The 21,314-nt window shown below is 38.3% G+C and overlaps 1 protein-coding gene across 2 annotated transcripts in view; it reads left to right on the top strand.

Annotated features, from left to right (window-relative positions):
• The window catches only part of MYO5C (myosin VC), a 145,943-nt gene that overhangs the window by 18,234 nt on the left and 106,395 nt on the right, over positions 1-21,314 (top strand). Inside the window, exons 1-5 of one of the 2 annotated variants that reach the window (XM_027840856.1) lie at positions 8,635-8,722; positions 12,656-12,760; positions 15,759-15,924; positions 17,571-17,715; positions 20,751-20,907. In XM_027840856.1, coding sequence (XP_027696657.1) covers positions 12,743-12,760; positions 15,759-15,924; positions 17,571-17,715; positions 20,751-20,907 — 486 coding nt within the window. In that variant the 5' untranslated portion in view covers positions 8,635-8,722; positions 12,656-12,742. Of the gene's footprint in view, positions 1-8,611; positions 8,723-12,655; positions 12,761-15,758; positions 15,925-17,570; positions 17,716-20,750; positions 20,908-21,314 lie in introns of those variants that run through there. The other variant, XM_027840855.1, reaches the window with a different exon arrangement.

Genomic DNA, 21,314 nt, shown 5'->3' with positions numbered 1-21,314 from the left:
CCCACAGAATTATAAAATGGTGTATACTCTTTGACCCAACAATACCACAATTAGGTCTGTTTCACAAGGTGATTAGGAAAAAAATTCTATATGTTCTAAAATATTCATAGCAGCTCTCTTTTTGGTGGCAAACAACTGGAAATTGAGGGGATTCCCATCAGTTGGGAGATGGCTAACCAAGTGGTATATGATTGTGATGGACTACTACTATGCTATAAGAAGTGATGAGCAGTTTGGTTTTAGAAAAACTTGGAAAGACTTGCATGAAATAATGAAGAATGAAATTAGGAAAATCAAGAGAACATTGTGTATAGTAACAGTAATATTGTTTGAAGAATTAAGCTATTCTGACTATTATAAATATTCAAATCAACTTCAAAGGACCTATGAAGTAAGATGCTATCTACCTCTAGAAAAAAAACTGAAAAATAGAAGTATGCATTGTGTGATCTTATATATCTATATCTATCTACATCTGTGTCAAGTGATGGCCTTCTCTAGTGTGGGGTAGAGAGGAAGGGAGGGAACTTAAAATGTAACAAAAAATAAATCTAATTGAATTAAAAAAATTTCCCCCTTTCTGATATTTTGTATAAACTTGCTAAGCCTTCTATTTATAAACTAGATTGTAAACTCCTGTGGGGCAGGGTCTGAGTCTTTACTTCTCTGTGGAACTTCTACAGTGCTTAACCAAAGGTCTTCCACATAGGAAGTATTCAGTAAATATTTATTCAATGATAAGGCCTCCATCTCAGTTTTCAGGAGTCTGATCATTTATCTAAAAATAGGTAAGTAATGACTCATGCTAACATCAGAAACGTACAGTTTGTAAACATCAAAGATGAAATCATCACATTTCTGGGTGGGAAGGAGTAATTAAGCATGGTCAGAAACATTTGTCAAGAATAGTTTTTCTGAAACAATGATTAAACACTCTAGTCATTTTCCCAAGAACATTTGATTTATTTTCCTTTTACTAACTTTCTCAATTTTTATCTTGTCCTCATTTTCATACCTGCTACCTCTCTTCTTATGTGTGCTGTTCCCAAAGTACAATTTCGCTGACCATGAAACAAATATCTAACTTTATGACTGTATGATCCTATTTTTTCCCTAAAGCTAAAGAGCTGCTTGTGAGCAACTGGTTGAAAATCTATGGGGAAGGACTCTGGACCTCAACAGCAAAATTTAAGCTCTTTGTGTCATTATTATCGGTCCTGATTTGGGTCATTTCCAGACAAGCTACAATCTTTAACTGTTTGCTTCAGTGTTTGGTTAGGATGGGGGTGTTTACTTGCTGCAGGTTTCTGGAGGGCCAGAACCGCTTTGGTATTTTCTGTTCTCTAGCCTTGAGAATCCATAAGAAGCAGCTCTACTTACTTGTATCCCTAGCACCTTGGCAAAGTACTTGACAGAGTGTTACGCACACCTAGCCACCACCTATTTCAAGCCCTCATAACCTCTCCCCTGAACTATTAAATGATCTGCTATTTGGTCTTCCCTCATCAAGTCTTTCTCTACCCCAATCCATCCTCTACACAGCTGCTACTAAAGTTATTTTCATGAGGTATAGATCTCACCTCTTCTTTCTTCTCTTCTCTCCTCAATAAACTCCAGTGGCTCTTTATTGTTTCTAGAGTAAAATATTAATTCTGCTGGGCTTGTAAAACCTTTCATCACAATTACCCCAACCTAACCTTTCCATTCATTTTGTCACTACCTGCCCTCGTCTCTTCCTCCTAGTTTCTCTTCCTTCAAGTGCTAGCTAAAATCCCATCTTCTACAAGAAAGTTTTCAAAATCTCCTGAATGCTCATGCCTTCCCTATATTGACTACCTCCCATTTATTCTGTTTATATCTTTATACGTACTTGTTTTCATTTTCTCTCCCCATAAGACCGTTAGCTCCTTGAGAAAAAGGACTGTCTTTTGCTTTGCTTTGTATCCCCAATACGTACCTGGCATATAGTAGTCACTTAACATGTTTGTTGACTGACTCAAATCTATGGTCTAGCCTGGAGCTTCTTAAACTTTTCCCACATGGACCCCTTTTTGGTTTCAGCAGCATTCATTGATGTTGCATGGCCTGAGGGCATGAGCAGAGCAAAGTGAGCATACTTTGTGATCAGAACCAAGGCTGCAGTGAAAGAAACTTCTCTGATTCATTACCCATTTGATTTTTAATTAATTTTTGGTTGTTGCACATTCAGAAACCTTTTGTTGTTGCCAACTTTTTTGCAACCTCATATGGGGTTGCACCCCATAGTTTAAGAGGCGCTGGCTCTAGCCAAACTGGGCTTTGGTCCTCCCACAGGGTCCTCCATCTCCTAGCTCTCTGTTTTAGCACCTACTACCTCTCATGCTTGGGATGCACTCTTTTCTCACTTCCACCTTCTAGACTCAACTCAGTCACCACCTTCTACATGAAGCCTTTCTTGATTCCTTTAACTATTAATATATTCTCCCTGCTCAAACTGCCTTTTATTAATTTTATATTTATTCTATGTTTTTACATATGACATACTACTTTTGAAGTTGTTGAGAGAATGGACAATGTGCTGGTGAATAGAATAACACTAGAGAGTGAATAAGATTCCTATATGAACAATTCATGGAAGCTCTCCATTGCTCATAGGAGAATTAATGGAACTCTCTGAGGAGTAAGAAAGAAGTAAGGAGCAGCCAGTGGTTAAACAGACTTGGAGGAAAAGACAATAACTACTAGCTATATAAGCAGGCTTTCTAATTAGATAATGGCTAAGAAAGTGATACATCTAATGAGGAAGACACTATGTACAGAAACCAGGAAAACTTGGCTAGGACTGAGGTCAACCCAGTCTAGTTGGTCAGTCAATAATCATTTATTAAGGACTTACTATGCAGGCACTGTCTTGAGTAATGGGCATACAAAGAAAGGAAAAAACACAGTGATTGCCATCAAAGAGCTCATCTTCTAATTGAAGAGACAACACATGAATAAGTATGTGTATACAAGACATATATAGTGTAAATAGGCGGTAATCTCAGAGGGAAAGTAAATGGGGCTGGGGAGAAGGGAAAGGCCTCTTGCTTTTGTGGGCAATTGTGATTTGAAGAAATCCAGGAGGTAGAGGTGAACAGAGAATGTACTTCAGGCATGGTGGTGAGAGATGGAAGAGTGTTGTGTGTGAGCATCAGCAAGATGACCAATACTGCTGGCTCATAGAATACATGAAGAGGAGTAAAGTATAAAAAGACTGTAGAGGTAGGAAGGAGGTGCTTGTGAAGGGCTTTAAAATGAAATAAAGGGTTTTATATTTGTTCCTGGAAGCAATAGGACCTAGCCACTGGAATTTATTGATTATAAATAAGAGGAGAGTACTGAACCCATAAGCAGTGCTTCTCCTGCCTAAAATTTAATTTTCATGGACTTATAGGGAAAAGAGATAATTTATAAAGCTTAGATAGGATCATCAGTCCATACTTACTAACAAGTAATGGAAATATACATAAAGAAATGTCAGTAGGTCACAAAGGTACCAGAATCATTTGACCTCTGACTAGACTAATAGAGGGTGTTGCAAGAGAAACTGGAGAAGTGATTGCTTATGCAGCCAGATGTTTCTGGTAATGAATGTTGCTTTGTACTTTTAGATGTATAAATGTAGTACTATGCATCTTTTTTTAGTTTTTTAATTTTTATTTATTTTATTTTTAATTTAATATTTAATTTCACTTTAAATTTTAATTTCAAATTTAAGGGATAAAACAAGCATTTCTATGACATCATACAATAAAAAGATGATTGCACACAAAACTACAAATCTATTATGTACAACTTACTGTTGCTTTTAAAATCTAATAAAGTTATCATGTAAATATCTTTTTTTTCTTTTTTTCTTCCCTCCCCAATGAATGCATCAGTTTAACTGGTTACTATTGCTAGTATTTTATTTTATTATATTTAACTACTTTATTGTTAATAATGATAGTGTTTTTTTCTCTTTATTAAAAAAGCTTACCAAATGGTGCTCTGCACTGTGATACATATATTGTATACAAATTTATGGATTCAAAGTAATCTCAAATGATTTTCAGGAGGAACTCAACCATTTTTGACCACAGGAAGAAATGTAACACCAGTTTCAGTAGATTTTCCCACAGAGACTATAGATGATATTAACTGTATCTTTTAGAGGGGGTGTCCCATCTTGAAGTAACACTTTAACTGCCATTCCATGAGGAGTCATTTGAGAAGAGCCAGTTTTTCTGTATTGGCTAGAAGAATATCTGAGTAAGACAGAGAAAGAGAATGAAGATGACCTCTTATGAAACTATTGTAATCTTTATCTTATAAAGAGGGTGGAAGAAGATTCTTGTAAAGAGACTTAATTTGTTATCCTGAATGAACTAAGTGGTATGGGACTGTATTCTCAGAAGAGAAGTCATCTGCAGTTGCAATGAGGTGACTCTGACTTATAACTAAAATATTGAAAATAATTATCAATGTCTATTTTTATTATTGATTTCATTGTTAGTAAATTGAATTGCATATTCAGTAACGTCAATGTTTATTTAGTCCTAGGGGATTAAGGGACTTGATATAGAATATGAGTAGGTAGCTTCTCAATGTTACTCAATATTTGATGAACTCAGATGAGGCTCTGAGATTAATAGAGAGATATGGGGGATTTTTATTAACTGATAAGGAAATATACAAACATACTGACATAGAGTTCAAGGTGATAAGATTAAATATGGAAATGAGTCAAGCAGCAGGCTGAGGGTTGATCTACAAGTGGGTATATTCAACTTCAAACCCAATTAACTCTGGTATACCTATATATTATTTCCCCTGCTCTTCAAAAGCAGCCTGGACCTTCATTTTTATTTCTTTTGAATTTCAAGCACCTAGCACAGTGCCTTGAACATAGTAGGTTTTTAATACATGCTTGTTGATTATTGATTGTTTTATTGAATTGGGAGGGCGGAATTAAAGGGGACAGAGAAAGTCTCATTTAGTAGCAGATTCAATTTTGTTGGCAAGGATCAATAATGACAGTGAGGACAGAACTCTCTGTTCTTTCTGATTGGGGGTTGGGAAATGATATGTAGCATTGGCAGGAGGAAGTAAGTAGCTGAAGGATTACTTCATTTGCAGTGCTAGTCCTCTTTCCCACTTTGCAATTCAACAATGATTTCCAACCCAATCCAACAAGCATTTATTGTTCATCATTCATACTCAAAGAGGACATCATGATGTTGGGGTCAAGGTAGAATGTGTTTGACTGTGGCCGATTAGTACAATATGAGCTTGGAAGGCTCTACCACAGGTTGGGCACAAATAGTCCATTTGAACATTAGAGATGGAGATGTCTCTAGATTTGCGCATCCCATGTTTCCTTTGTGCTACTGTGATTCTACTTGGCTTATAAAGCACAGCCCTTCCTTTAATGTGGGCTTGTACCAACATCTCTGATGGCTCACAATCAATATTAAAGTTCTTCAGAGAGACTTTGAGAGGTCTTTGCACCACTTCTTCTGAATTCCATGTGAGCACTTGTATTTGGTGAGTTCTCCATAAAATAGTATTTTAGGTAAACATATGTTTGGCATTCGGCTACTTGACCAGCCCATGCTTGGCAGTTCAGCTCAAGACAGGACCTCAATATACCATACCCTATCTTTCTACTAGATGTAAAGCATTGGACTAAGAAGACAAAATGAAAAGCAGTTCCTTCCTTCAAGGAGGTTTTATTCTACTGGGAGGGATAAAGTATGTAAACAAATAAAGATATATATGATAATTTGGGGAAGGAAAGAGGACTTAATACTAAGGCAGGAAAGGATTCTAGTCAGAGCTTGCACATGAGCTGAAACTTGAAGGAAGGAGACTAGGGATGCTAAGAGGTTAGCAGTTAAAAGGCAGTGCATTCCAAGCCTGAGGGAGAGCTAGTGCAAAGACATTGTGTTAGAAGGAACACTGAGTTCAGGGAACAGCAAACAGACTAGTTTGGCTAGAAAAGTTCATGAAGGGGAATGGTGTCAAGTAATCCCAGGAACATAAGCTGGAGTCAGATTGTGAAAGATCTTTAAATGCCGGAGTGAAGAGTTTATATTTTATCCTAGGGCAGTAGGGAACCACTGCAGCTTCTTGAATAAAGGAGGTAGATGGTCAGATTTGTGCTTTAGGAAGTTTATTTTAACAACTTTTCAGAGGATAGATTGGAGAAGGGTGAGACTGGAAACTGGAAATCCCATTAGGAGGCCAGTTACTTTAGGAAGTTAATTTTCCTTTTTTCTTTTTTTTTACCTTTTTAAATATTTTTTTTTGTATTTAACAGTATTTTATTTTTTCCTAATTATACGTCAAGACAATTTTTAACATTCATTTTTACAAGATTTTGAGTTCTGAATTTTTCTCCCTCCCTCCTCTCCCCTCTCCTCTTCCTAAAATGGTAGGTGATTTGATATAGGTTATACATGTGCTATCATGTAAAACATATTTCCATATTAGTCACAGTTGTGAAAGAAGAAACAGATCAAAAGGAAAAAAAACACAAAAGAGAATAAAAAGTGAAAAAAATATTCTTCGATCTGCGTTCAGAGTCCATCAGGTGGATGCGGATAGCATTTTTCTTTGTGAGTCCTTTGTTCTTGTCTTGGATCATTGTGTTGCTGAGAAGAGTTGAGTCATTTATAATTGATCATCACACAATGTTGCTGATACTGTGTACGATGTTTTCCTGGTGCTGATCATTTCACTTTGCATCCGTTTGTACAAGTTTTTCCAGGTTTTTTTGAAATCTGCCTGTTCTATCATTCCTTATTGCACAACAGTATTCCATTCCATTCATATGCCACAGCTTATTTAGCCATTCTGCAAATGACGGGCATCCCTTCAATTTCCAATATTTTGTCACCATGAAAAGGGCTGCTATAAATATTCTCGCACACGTAGCTTCTTTTCCCTTTTTTATGATCTCTTTGGGATATAGACGTAGTAGCGGTATTGCTGGATCAAAGGATATGCACACTTTGGTTGCCCTTTGGACATAGTTCCAAATTGCTCTCCAGAATGGTTGAATCGGTTCACAACTCCAATAGTGTATTAGTGTCCCAATTTTCCCACTTCCTCTCCAACATTTATTATTTTAGGAAATCTATTTTAACAACTTTGAAGAGGATGGATTAGAGAAGGGTGAGACTGGAAAATGGAGTCTATAGTCCAGGTGAGAGGTTTTGAGGACCTAAACTAATGTGGTGGCCATGTGAGAAATGAGGAGGGGATCATGCAAGAGATATTGTAGAGGGAGAAGTAGCAAGATTTGGTAACTGATATGTGGCACGAAAGAAAGAAAGGATTCAAGGGTAATACTCAGGATACAAACCTGGGAGACTAGAAGGATGGTGATGCCTTAAACAGAAATAGCAACATTTGAAAGAAGAATGAATTTGGAAGATGATAATAAGTTTTGTTTTGGACATGGTGAGTTTGAGATGTTGCCAGGATAACTAATTTGTCAATTGGTGATGTGGAACTAGAAACTAGAGCTCAGGAAAGAGACTAGGACTAGATGCATAGATCTTGGAGTTACCTGTCTTGAGATGTTAATTAAGAAAGAGAGAAAAATATACTTCAATTTGCACTTAGATTTTTATCAGTTCTCTCAGAAGGTTAATAGCATTAGAGATGATAATTAAACCCTTCAGAGCTAATGAAGTCACCCTGTGAAGAGGGCAGAAAAAAAAGAGGGCTCAGGAGAGCCTTAGGATATACCTCCAGCTAGGGGGCATGATGCCAACAATGAGCCAGAAAGGAGGATTCATAAGAAGTAATCATACAAGTAAAAGGGAAACCAGGAGAAAGTAGGGCTATAGAAAGATGAGGACTGAGAAATGGCCATTGGGAGATAGTTGGTTACCTTTGAAAGAGCAGTTTCAGTTAAGGATAAAAATTCAGTTTGATTATACACTAGACATACTTGGGCCTGGTCAGACAGCATCTAGAATATTGTGTTTTGTCTAGGTATCACATTTTAGAAAGGGCATTGAAGACCTGGAACAACTCCAAGGAGGTTGACCACAATGGTAATGTGATGCCATAGGTATGGAGAAGAAAAGCAGGTTATCTTCTAATATTTGTATGCTTTGGGGAAGGAGGGAATTACACAGTGCTCAGCCTCAGAGGGCAGGGTAAGGAGCACTGGATGGAAGTTGCAAAGAGAAAGTGCCTCGATTGATGTGAGGGGAAAAAAATGTATAACCAATTAGAATTGTCCAAGTGTGTGTGTGTGTGTGTGTGTGTGTGTGTGTGTGTGTGTGTGTAAAGAGAGAAATACAGAGAGAGAAAGAAAGAACGGGGACGGTGGTGGGGAGACAGAGAGATCACTAATCTTCTACCAGACTTTGTTTCCTTGGGTTGAATTGAGAAGACTCTAGAAATAGTCTTATGGGTGAAAAGGAATGATAAAACAGTCTAGGCCTGTGATTTTGTGAAAAGTTGGTTGAATGTGTTCCCAGCAAAGGATCTGACCTGGTAGGAAAAGAAACCTTTCTCTCTTCTCTTTTTACAACCTGTCTTTTCATTTACAAAGTATGTAATTAAGCCTTACCTCATTCTCTTGGTTCAGTACAATAGGGTTTGGATACCTGATGCTGAAGAAGTTTGGAAATCAGCAGAAATAGCAAAGGACTATAAAGTTGGAGATAAAGTTCTTCGTATCGTACTAGAAGATGGATCTGTAAGTATTCCTTCTGTATCTTTCACTAAGGACAGAGAAATAATTGGGGGGTATACAGGTGGGGAAAGGGATCCTGAACCAGACATTGTGAGTGACTCTCACTCATGGGAAAGGTGGCAGGACAGGTCAGTGGGCACCAACACTACTATCAAAAACATGGATGGAAACAGTATCATCAGTAATACTGAATCTCCTCCTGGGTAGTCTGAGGAACATTATTTGTCCTTTATCAAGGAAGCCAGAGGCCATGAGTAATGGGACTATAATTGCAGCAGATTATCCTTATTTCCTCCATTAGTCAGTTCTTGGACATTCAAAGATGTTTGGAAGACACTTAAAATGAGCATATAATTTGATTAAATGGGTATAATATTGTCAGCCATCAGTTGATAGGTTGATGAAAAAGAAACTTAAAGGGAAATATCAGAAATTTAAGGAAAGGAAAGAGGCTGGTGAGTAGAAAGGTAATACTGAAATAGGAAGAATAGAAATACAGGAGAGAGATGGTGATGGGAGATGAGGATAAAATAAATGTCAAGAAAAAAGAAAAGGAAAAGATAATAAATGGAACTATAAGAATGTATCTAAGTGTGGAAAAAATTGAGAATTTGAATGATGAGGGGTATGATGGGGGGAAAGGTAAGAACAATGCAAAGGAGATGCCAAATTTGAGACTGATCAAGGGTATGTCAATTTGGAACCTCCTTATGGAAAGAGAGGCCCAGTGTCTCAGGGCAGTGTGGATGTTTCAAGCAAATACAAAGATCTTTAGCTCTAGCAGTCATTATTCGTGGTATAATAAATATGATGTTTAAATGAGGTCATCTGTAGCAGTGAAAAGCCTATCTCAATCTTTCTGCGTCTTTTGTTTCTCACACTTCTAAGGATCGTTGCATTTGGGCCAGAGGCCTTACATTTAGCTACCAACAAAAGTATTCATCTTCTTACCCACAATAAATAAAACTTATTCCTTGGTAATCTCTTCAGTTGTGTCAGCATGATTTATGACTCTATCCCCAAGGTAATCAATTATTGTATTAACTGCTTACTCCCCTCTCCCTTGCACCTATTATGCCCCATTCTAAAATAAGGAGAATTGAGTAAACATCCATGATACAGATCCTGGTCTATCCACATCATCACCAAAGGTTGAAAAGGCCTTAATCAAATTCCAGAATATTTTTTTAACTAGAGAGACAGAATAAGGTGCATTTTAAAAGCTAGTGCAAGAAAGAATTTCCCCACTCTCTCCTCATACCTCTCCTTCCCTTGCCCTTTTACCATCCCCTTCCCTCCATACTGCCATGGTTGAATGGGGTAGGTTGGAATCCTCAGGTTTGTTGTAATTCTGTCCTTGAGATTGTAGTCATGAAAAATGAATGGCTTATGATAATGTCTCCAGTTAAAGAAAATAACAAAAAATACCAGTTTTATACCTTGCTACATGCCCCTTTAGCTTTCACTTCTCTAATCTCTCTAGAGACATGGGTTTGAGGAAAATTGTTGATGGTATCTCCACTGATGTTACCACTATGCTGCCACTCCATGTAGCTGGAAGGAAGCTCTACCACCCTCTTTTCTCTGTGTGTTTTCTATCAAGAGCTTTTTTTTAAAACTGGCACTCTAGATGAAAATTTTGTCCTCCAGGACTGATCCTACAAAAACTTCCTGTCTTCTGACCTAAGAAAAAATACAACTCTCAGGGCCTTTAGTGACTTAGGGGTCCCCCAAAAAGGTAAATAATCCAAGCTTTTTTTTTAAACTGGCACTCTAGATGAAAATTTTGTCCTCCAGGACTGATCCTACAAAAACTTCCTGTCTTCCTTACCTAGGAAAAAATACAACTCTCAGGGCCTTTAGTGACTTAGGGGTCCCCAAAAAAGGCAAATAATCCAAGTTTTCCCAAAAGAACTGTTACCCATCTGTACATCCAATGAAACTTTTTTGTGAGCCCCTGCTATGTACTTTGCTATTTTTTGTTGTGGGGTTAAATATTGTTCCTTGGTTTAGAATAACCAGACAGTCACTGTAGCTCTATGTAACAACTGAAGGGTCTTTTGACCTGTTTGCAGGTAGATGGTTCCCTGGCACCATAACCCAGGGGTGGTGAGAAGAAGGCAGATGGAAAAGAAGTAGCTGGGAGGTCTTCTCTTCCTACTCAACCAATTGCAAGCAGCCAAGCTGCTTCTTTCATTTAACCCTTTGCCTACATTGTCAAGAATAAAGCTCACTCTACGTGAAATGTTGCATACGCCTCTGACTGTGAAGCTTAAAAAGATTCATAAAACCTCTTAGGTCCTTCCACCAGGGATGGTGGTTGCTATTTCAAAGTGTGTGTGTGCGTGTGTGTGTGTGTGTGTGTGTGTGTGTGTGTGTGTGTGTGTGTGTAAGGGGTGGAGTGACTATGTTGGGAGGAGGTAGGTATAGGATACTATATAATTTTCTCAGAATTTCTCTATCAGGGACAGAGATACATGTTAGGGAAAAGGAAGGAGAAGAGGAACAAAGATAAATATGATAGCATTGATAGGCAGCCTAGTCTTACATAGCCCCATTAGAGGGTTAACAAAGGAGCTGGAAGCTGGTATCATGATTCACTTCCCAGGTTTTTGGAGTCTCTTTCTTCTCAATATATATGAACATTGTCAAAATGCCTTGAGAAAAACACACCTGAGATGCTCTGCCAAAGAACATGCTAAAAACATATCATTTTGATGGGAAACTTTCCTGATTCAGTGTCAGGACCTCTGCAATAGAGCATCCTCCTTAAAAAACAGGCTTGGAGGGGGAGGGGCAGCAAGGGTGCAGTGGATAGAGCACTGGCTCTGAAGTCAGGAGGATCTGAGTTCAAATCCGGCCTCAGACACTTACTAGCTGTGTGACCCTGGGCAAGTCACTGAACCCTGATTGCCTCACCAAGAAAAAAAAGAAAAAGAAAAGAAAGAAACAGGCTTGGAAAAAGGTGATCCTACTGTAAAGGAGAGCAGCTGGTGGTGTATAGGTGAGCAAGCAACTGCTGAATGACACCTACATCCACCTGCCTGCTAGTGGATAGAGTTCTGGGCTTGGAATCAGGAAACACTTAGGTTCCAACCCAACTTCATATATTTCCTAGCTATGTGACTCTGGGCAAGTCACTTAACCTCTGTCTGCCTCTGTTTACTCAACTGTAAAATGAAGATAATGACAGCACCAACCTCGTTGGGTTGTTGTGAGGATCACATGAGATAATATTTGTAAAGCACTTAGCATAGTGCCTGGCAAATAGTAAGTGCTTAAAAAATGTTTATTCCCTTCCCTTTTCTTCCCATTATTCTAGTTTCCTGTTCTTGTTCTCTGCCAAACTTGGATTGGACTCTAGAACTATCATCCTATTAATGGGCTGGAGGTTAGTTACACCTAACGTTTTATAGGGCAACCACATGGCACAGTGGATAGAATGCCTGGCCTAGAGTCAGGAAGACTCATCTTCATGAGTTTAAATCTGGCCTCAGATACTAACTAGCTATGTGACCCTGGGCAAGTAATTTAACCCTGTTCGCCCCTCATCTGTAAAATGAGATGGAGAAGGAAATGGCAAATCCCTCCAGTATCTTTGCCAAGAGAACCCCAAATGGAAGTCACAAAAAGTCAGACACAACTGAACAACAACAAAAAACCCTTTTATATGACCATGAGTTGGAACTACCACAAATATCTCCAACTATGGTATAGTGGCAAAAGAAATGGATTCAGGGTCAGAGGATGTGACTTTGAATCTTGGCTGTGCTTCTTCTTACCTCTGTGACCTTGGCAAGGTTCCTTAGTCTGTCAAAGACTGAGTTTCCTTATCTGTGATCCACATGCCCTTCATTTTCTTGGTTTTGTACCTTTGTTCATGCTGTTCACAGTCCTAAACTTCCTCCTTTTCCTTATTTCCAATTCTTTACTTAGATTTAAAGTACAACTCATGTCATATCCTCCATTAAGCCTTCCTTGAATATCCCCTATTGGTAATGATTTACCAATCCCAGGAGAGACATGGCAGGATGGACACAGGTGAGAGTGATTAGGCAAACCCCTGTGAATGGTGAATGCCAGTTACTGTCTTGTGGCAGAGGAAGGTGGCAGGAGTGGGTGGGGGGGACACTTGAGTTGGAAGTGGAAAAATTAGGATGATTGGGCCATCCAGGAACTTGGCAAATATGAAAACTGGTTATCAGAACAGATTCAGTCTAGAAGTCTGTATTAGATCAGGATGAAAAATATAGGGAATGATAGAGAGGTGACCATTTGTCTAACTCAGCCTGTGTCCCCAAATCTTTGGTCCTTCTATCCAGCTATTTACATCCCCTTTTCCCATGGTCAGGATGAAGCCTACTATGGACTTTAGTCTAGATTAAGCTTACTCTTTACCACCCCCCACCATTAGACTATAAAGCGGGGATTGTATCCTTTTGAAATATTTTCTCTTATTTTGACATGTCTTTTATTTTTATATTTGTTTTTATATTTTATATTCATTTTTTAATATGTCCTTCCCTTACCCCTACCTTACAAGCCATCTCTTAAACAAAGATTAAAAAAAAAATAAAAGGGGAAAAAAACCACCTTGTCCAAACTAACCAACACTATGACTGTGTCTGACAAGCATATGCAATATTCTACATCCGTGGTGTAGGGATTAGGGCTTAAACTTTGTCTCTACCACAACCTAGTTTGGTTCTCCATATATGGTAGGGGCTTAATAAATGTTTGTTAAATAAATTAAAGAAAAAATATATACATTTGTATGCATATACCTATGTGAGCACACACACATGTACACATGTGTATACATATGTGTATATGTGCGTGTATATATACACATATATATGTGTACAGTCAGTTCTACTATACATCAATATATGTGTTCTTAAAAAGCATCTTCTATGTAAAATCATTAAAATTAAGATTAAAACCCCCAGGACTTATGAGAAAATAGGGTTAAGGGCATAACTGTCAAAATTTTGTCAGTGATGCATAAAAAGATATAGGAGCCCAGTGAAAAATATTATCATTGTTTTATAAATGTTGAGTGATAAATAGTCTAATAAATAGTGGCAGTGTCCAAGGTCTTGGGCTGCTGCTTGGTTGGTGGGGAGGGGTGGATGGAGATTACAGATACAGACCAGCCTTCCTCTGCTCCCAGCTCTTGCTATACCAGAATATATATAATATGATGCTTTACCTCGACAAAGACCTGAAGTTTGTTTGTAGAAGTGGGTTGCAGCTTGTGAGTGATTGTGAAGTCGTGTGGTTTTTCTGCATTCTCCCTGTTTCTCAAGGGTGAATTTGAGCAAGAGCCATTATGACATTCATGACCTTTGGGTTATGCTTGGATTGTTCCCTAATACATCATGTTAGGGGCAGCTGGGTGGTACGATGGATAGAGTGCTGGACCTGGAGTCAGGAAGACTCATCTTCCTGAGTTAAAATCTGGACTCAGACACTAACTAACTGTGTGACCCTGGGCAAGTCACTTAGCCCTGTTTGCCTCAGTTTCTTCATCTGCAAAATGAGCTGGAGAAGGAAATGGCAAAGCACTTTAATGCTTCTCTGTCAAGAGAACCCCAAATGGAGTCATGAAGAGTAGGATACAACTGAACCAAACAACAACAATATCACATTGGAGCAAATTTGTAGTTTCAAAACAAACAATATAGCAGAACTGTCTGTTACCTGGGTATTGAGTACGTATCAGTTTTTTCTTTTATTCATTCCACCGGTTTACCAACATTGGAGTGACACTCAATATAAAAACACCACTAGACTTTATGAAACACAAATTGTGTGAATGAAAAAAAGCGTTAAGGACAATTGATCAATTAACCAACATGTAGTGGCTAACTGCTTAGCGTGCCCATGCCACCAGGTTTGATGGTACATGCCTGGGATCTTTTTTTTTTTTCTGGGAAGATTGAGGATGGTGAGGCGCTTGAGTTCTGGAGTTCTGAACTTATGTTGTAATAAGCTGTTGCTGACTAAGGTCAGCATCAAAATGGTGAGCCCTCAGATGGGGGAGCTACCAGACCGACTATGTAGGAGAGAAACAGCCATCCTGAGAAACAGGATCAGATTGAAGCTACAGTACTAACCACTAGTGGGAAGGGGTCCATGAGTAAACATGGTACTTCTAGCCTGAGAAGGATAGGAAGAGCCAGTTTAAAACAAACGCAACCACAACAACAAAACATGACCAGTACTATTCTAAGTGTGCATTGTTGTTGTTAGGTCATTTTCAGTTGTGTCCAACTCTTCATGACCCCATTTGGGGATTTCTCGGCAAAGATACTGGTGTGGTTTGCCATTTCCTTCTCCAGCTCATTTTTACAGATGAGGAAACTGAGGCAAAAGGGTTAAGTGATGACCTAAGTATGTAGGGAGATGAAAAGATTAGAGAACCCCCATAGAAGTATGAAGTCTCTGCCTTCTACAAGCTTAGTCAGCATCATTTCATGCGTTGGAGCATAGTTTAAGAATTATGGAGAAAACAGCTAACTTGGTATAATCTTTCTGAGCAAAGGTATCAAGCTTGACCATGATCTGAAAGGGCAAAGTCCTAGAGAGGAATAAACCAAGAAGCTTCTTCATGTGCAAAGCATTTCATAGTCTTTATGCCTATGCAGTACAGTCATCCTTCCACATCACAACTTTCCCATAGTGTTTTTGATATACCACGTGTCAGCTTAGGAAATTAAATGGGGATTTTCGGGGAGTTTTGTGGAAGTTGCAGATGACACGTGAAGGCCAGCAGATGACACAGAAAATGTTTAGAAACTCAGAAATGCATAAAATATAGGTATAGTATTATTATAATATCAATCCAAATTTTACAATCAGGTACTGTAAACACCCCATAAAAGAGAAAGATGTGGAAAGGATAACTGCACCGTTCCTTGGTGTTCAAGTCTTTTCAGATTCACTATCAAGAATAGCATCTTTGAGGCTGAAGGATAATGTTTCAGACAGGAACTCTAGAACCTTGTCATTAAAATTCTTTTGCCTGTATTGTTAGGAACAAGATTATTCTGTTGATCCAGAAACTCTTCCACCATTACGAAATCCTGATATACTTGTAGGAGAGAATGACCTCACAGCACTTAGTTATCTTCATGAACCTGCCGTCCTCCACAATCTCAAAATACGTTTTGCTGAATCCAAACTTATTTATACCTACAGTGGTAAGTAAAAAGATATTTATGAATTAAAAATTAAATATAAATAAAAATATAGTAATTGCTGACTGTAGCATGATTAGAATATCTTTTTATTTTTATTGGTATGTTTTGTTTTCGCATTACCTTCTACACTCTCCTACACAAAAAGCTATCTTTTATGACAAAGTATACAAGAGAAGGGGAAGGGATGAAGAAATTTAGCAAAACAAAGCAACACATCAACCAGGTTGGATAGCGTAGTCTACATTCGACAGGTAGACTCTCATCTCTGCAAACAATAGAGGGAGGGAGGTACGTTTTCTCCTCTCTTTTCCCCGGGCCAATTTTGATCACTATAATTATACAGAGTCCAGTTTCATTTTTTCATTTATTCATTTCCATTTCCATTGTCTATGTTGTTTTCCTGGTTCTGTTTACTTCACTCTGCAGGAGTTCATATAAGTCTTCCTTTGCTTTTATGAATTTTTTATATTTAGCATTTCTTAAAGCACAGTAATATTCCATGACATTTACAAGCCACAATTTGTTTAGCCATTCCCCCAAATGACGGGCATCTAATTTATTTTCAAGTTTTTGCTACCACAGAAAGTATTGCTTTGAATATATTACAGTATATGGGATTTTTCTGTCTTTGCCCTCCTTGGGGTATGCCTTGCTATAGACTCTGTGGACCAAGTGGAATGGATGTCTTAGTCACTTTTTAAAAAAGTATAATTCTAAAGTGCTTTCCAGAATGGGTGGACCAATTCACAGTAATACCGAAAGTGTATTAGTGTCCCAGTCTTCTCACAGCTTGTCCAACATTAACTATTTCCATCTATTGTCATCTTTGTAACAAGCTGAAATTCTGAATGGCCCTGGATAATTGAGGGAAGTACTGTTTCATTTCTAGGAGGACAAAATAAAATGGAGCCCTGTATAAGGTTGGGGATGCACCTTAGCAGTTTATAATGAAATGACTCCAGCTACCTTTGAGTATTAAGCCATCAGTAGGCTAAATAAGGATAAACACAGGAGTTGATAAAACTTTATTTGGTGTTTAGGCATTCCATTTCTGGATTCATTAGTGTTTCTAACAATATCTGCCTACAAATGTTCCTCTCCCTGGAATCACGATTGATTGTTGCATTGGTCAGATTTCTTACGTCTTTCAAAATTGTTCATTTTATTTCAAAATTACAGCTAGGGGTCTTTGCATTTAGCAAATACTAGACTACTAGGTTAGTTCGCTTTGATAGATTGTGTACCTAATCTGTTCCATTCATCTATCTCTCTTTTTTAACCAGTAACAAATGCTTTGGAGGTTATGGCTTTGTGGGACAGTTTGGTGAATGAGCCTATATTTGCCTCCAAAATATCTCTAGTATTGGCCTGAGTTCCTGGTGTACAGCCCACAGTGCTTCAAACACCTGGCATGTTAAAGATATCGGCATCATGCCTCATATATTATCTTTCTCGTTAGATTGTGAACTGCTTGAAGGCAAGGCTTATTTTGTGTCCCTAGTGCTTAGCATAACACCTGGCTTATTCAATACTTGTAGATATGACTTAGCATGATATATTTATGCCCCTATAATCCCCTATCACTGTATTCCCCTCATTTTGACATTGTTCTGAGACTCATATACATCTTGAATTTCTTTCTTCAGGCATTATTTTGGTTGCCATGAACCCTTACAAAGAGTTGCCAATCTATGGAAAGGCTATCATCCATGCTTATAGTGGGCAGAACATGGGAGATATGGATCCACATATATTTGCTGTAGCAGAAGAAGCATATAAACAAATGGCCAGGTATCTTCTCTCTAAACTTTGCACTTCCTGTAACTTGTCCTGATTCTCTATTCTTCCCACTCCCACTACTCACAGTTTTTGGAGAGAAATTTTGTATTGTCTGTCTAAAGACCAAGCCTGGCAAATTCTTAGAATGCCAAGCCACATGGTGGCATTTTAGGGCGTGCTGGTTTTGAACATACTATCAGAATGCCTTAGTCCAGCCATACGATTATGATCTGCTTTGGAACAAGCTGTTTGTTGATATTCTGGATCACTTAGTCAGGTTTTCTAACTGGATTCCTATGGAGTTGGTTTTTTTTTAAATTTTTTTATTCCTTCTCTCATTTCCCTTCCTATTTCCTTGTGCCCCACAATTTTATTTCTCCTCCCTTTCCCAACATTTTGCTCTGATATATAATGACTATCATACCTTAAAATTATTAAAATATTTACCATTAATCAAAAAACCTATCACAAATAAAAATTTTCTATTTCACTAATATTGAATATGCTTTTTAGTCATTTTTTAAAAATCAGAGTATTTCATTTATCTGGCAGATTCTGCCATTGTTGTATACCTGGGTACAGGCCACTGGAGTGTGTAGAAGCAAAAAGTAGAAGACTTTTCTGGGAGGGAAGAGTGGCCACAAGCCTAAAGGGTTTTGAGGGCATGCTTATTAATCAATCAGTTAACAGGTATGCTTACTGGGTGCTGGGCATCATGTTGGCTTATAGTATTACTTCATTAATTTTTTAAATTTAATTTAATTTTTAATTAATTTATTTTTAGTTTTCAACATTCATTTCCATAAGATTTTGAGTTCCAAATTTTCTCCCCATCTCTCCCCTCCCCCACCCCAAGATGTCATGCATACCTTATTACTTTTTAAGGGCATAACTTGGTCATCTTAGGTAAGAGGACATCTAGGTTTGTAGTATAATGGAGCATTAGAGCTAGAAGGGATCTTAGAAATTGTCTAGTCCAAGGATTCTTAACCTTCTTTGTGTCATGGACGCCTTTGCAGTCTGCTAAAACCCATGGATACCTTTTTGGAGGAATGCTTTTAAATGAATACAATTAAATATGTACAATTGCAAAGGATGCTAAATTATACTGAACTACATTTATCAAAAAATATTTTTAAGTTAATGGACCCCAGATTAAGAACTCTTAATATAATTCAACCTGCTTATTTTACAGATAGTAAACTGGGACACAGAGAGGCTAAGTAACAACCAAAGTCACACAACTGGTTAGCTGAGTCTCATTTAGGTCTTTCAATGTTTACTTAGTCTAGTCCTCTTCTCGATACACCACACTGTCTCTGTTACCAGCCCAGGTATAGACGACAACCTGAGATTCCTAACCAAATCAGAGTCTCTCTAGTTATTCACAAACACACTCCTGTCTCAGAAACCTTTGGAAAGCCCTGACCCCCCTCCCCCAACCCCCTCCCTCCAAGAAAAGTATCTCCAAGACTAAGATTTGTCCATATCAAGAAAGGTAAATGAGTACCTTGCTAAAAGCTGGCTGATACAGACCAAACTTCTGGGCTTTTCTTATGTAGTTTCCTTTTGTTAAGTGACTTAGTTCTTTCTTCTAGAAAATTTGAGGAGGCAGGTTTGTTCCACATGAATATATGTATTTCATTAATTAAAAAATGTAAAAAAAAATCCCACCAAACAAAAAACCATAGTCATACACTGAGTCTAATCAGAGTATTATATGATGACTTTCCATTGGCAAGATGTTTAAATGGAATCTTGTTTCCTCACAGCTACCAGGGTCTAGGAATAGAACAACGTTGGATTTGGATAAAGGTTACTTGTGTTTTTCTTCATATTTTAAAACATTTCTTTTTAATTTAGAAACATTGGACATCTATATCTTCCACACAGAAATGAACAGTAAAGCATAATAATCCTGTGTCACATTGCCAGTGGATACAGGATTGGGATTTGCTAACAAACATACCAGAACATAATAATGATAACAATAATAATAACAATAATCTTGTTACTGTTCAATCATGTCTGACTCTTCATGACCCCATTTGGGGTTTTCTTGGCAGAGACACTAGAGTGGTTTACCATTTCCTTTTCCAGCTCATTTTACAGATGAGGAAATTGAGGCAAACAGGGTTAAGTGACTTGCCCACACAGCTAGTAAGTGTCTGAGGCTGGATTTGAACTCAGGTCTTCTAGGTGGCATAGTGGATAGAGCACCAGGCCTGAAGTCAGAAAGACTCATTGAGCTGTGTGGCCCTGGACAAATCACTTAACCCTGTTTGCCTCAGTTTCCTCATCTGTAAAATGAGGTAGAGAAGGAAATGGCAAACCACTCCAGTATCTTTGCCAAGAAAACCCCAGGTGGGGTCACTGAAACGACTGAACAAAAACCAAAATTTTTTTAATGTTTTGTTGGTACTGTTCCTTCCTTCCTTCCTTCCTTTCCTTCCTTCCTTCCTTCCTTCCTTCCTTCCTTCCTTCCTTCCTTCCTTCATTGTTATCACTACCCTCCAACTCCCTCCCTGGCCCACACTAAATAGAAACCCTCCCTTGTAACAAATCATTCTAGTCAAGAAAAACAAATTCACACATTGGCTGTGCCATCAGCTGAAATGGAGAAGTTCACAAGAAGGGGGCATTTGGGGGTAAATGTCATTTTTGGACATGTTGAGTCTAAGATGTCTATGAGAAAACTAATTCAAGATCTCTAATAGGCAGTTGGAGATGCCAGACAAGGTCAAAAGTGAGGTTCAGATTGGATAAATAAATCTGAGAATCGTCTGCATAGAGAAAACAGTTTAATCCATGGGAGCTGATGAGATCACCAAGTGAAATAGTATAAAGGGAGGAGAGTGGTCCTATGAGTCAAGACACCCAAGGACAGCATTAGTAAGGCTTCAGTGCGGGCTTCTAATGGCCTGAAAGATTTGATTCCCTTTGCAAAGCAGTTTGTTAATATGCCAGGAATGATGTTGTTATCCAGCAACTATGTCTGAAAGCAGGTTGCACCAAAGTAATACTGTTCTTTCATCATTTCACTCTAGAAACAACAAGAATCAGTCGATAATTGTGAGTGGTGAGTCAGGGGCTGGAAAGACAGTGTCAGCCCGATATGCTATGAGATACTTTGCTACAGTCAGCAAATCAAGCGGTAATGCCCACGTGGAAGATAAAGTGCTGGCTTCTAATCCCATAACTGAGGTAAGCAATGATGGGTACCAGGAAAAAGTTGGTTCATTATGGATGAGCTTGATAGCAATCCTAGGCTCATCCCAACCTGGACAATCAGTGGGTTACCAGACAATGCTGTGCCCCTTCCAGCCATATGGGCAGTTATCACCAACCCCATCCCCATGTCCCCATTGCCTCAGTGACTTCAATGTCCAAGCCCCTCCTTCCTCAAATTCTGGAGATCTTAAGAATCAGGGACATGAAAAGTAGATACAGATCCTCCTCTTGAAAATAAAAAAGTACAGGGCATCTCTCGTATTGTCAAAACGATGATATTAACTTAAAAGTTGAAGAATATCTTTGGAAATTGGGAAGATCCTTCCATATACCTTGATTTACCCAATTTAAGATGATTAAATTCAGGCTGTAATGTAGAA

The sequence above is a fragment of the Vombatus ursinus genome, unplaced genomic scaffold (assembly GCF_900497805.2).
Source record: "Vombatus ursinus unplaced genomic scaffold, bare-nosed wombat genome assembly UNPS02014848.1, whole genome shotgun sequence".
In the NCBI taxonomy this organism is placed as follows: Eukaryota; Metazoa; Chordata; class Mammalia; order Diprotodontia; family Vombatidae; genus Vombatus; species Vombatus ursinus.
The sequence above is the reverse complement of the archived record's forward strand: the minus strand, read 5'-3'. Positions and strand labels throughout refer to the sequence as shown.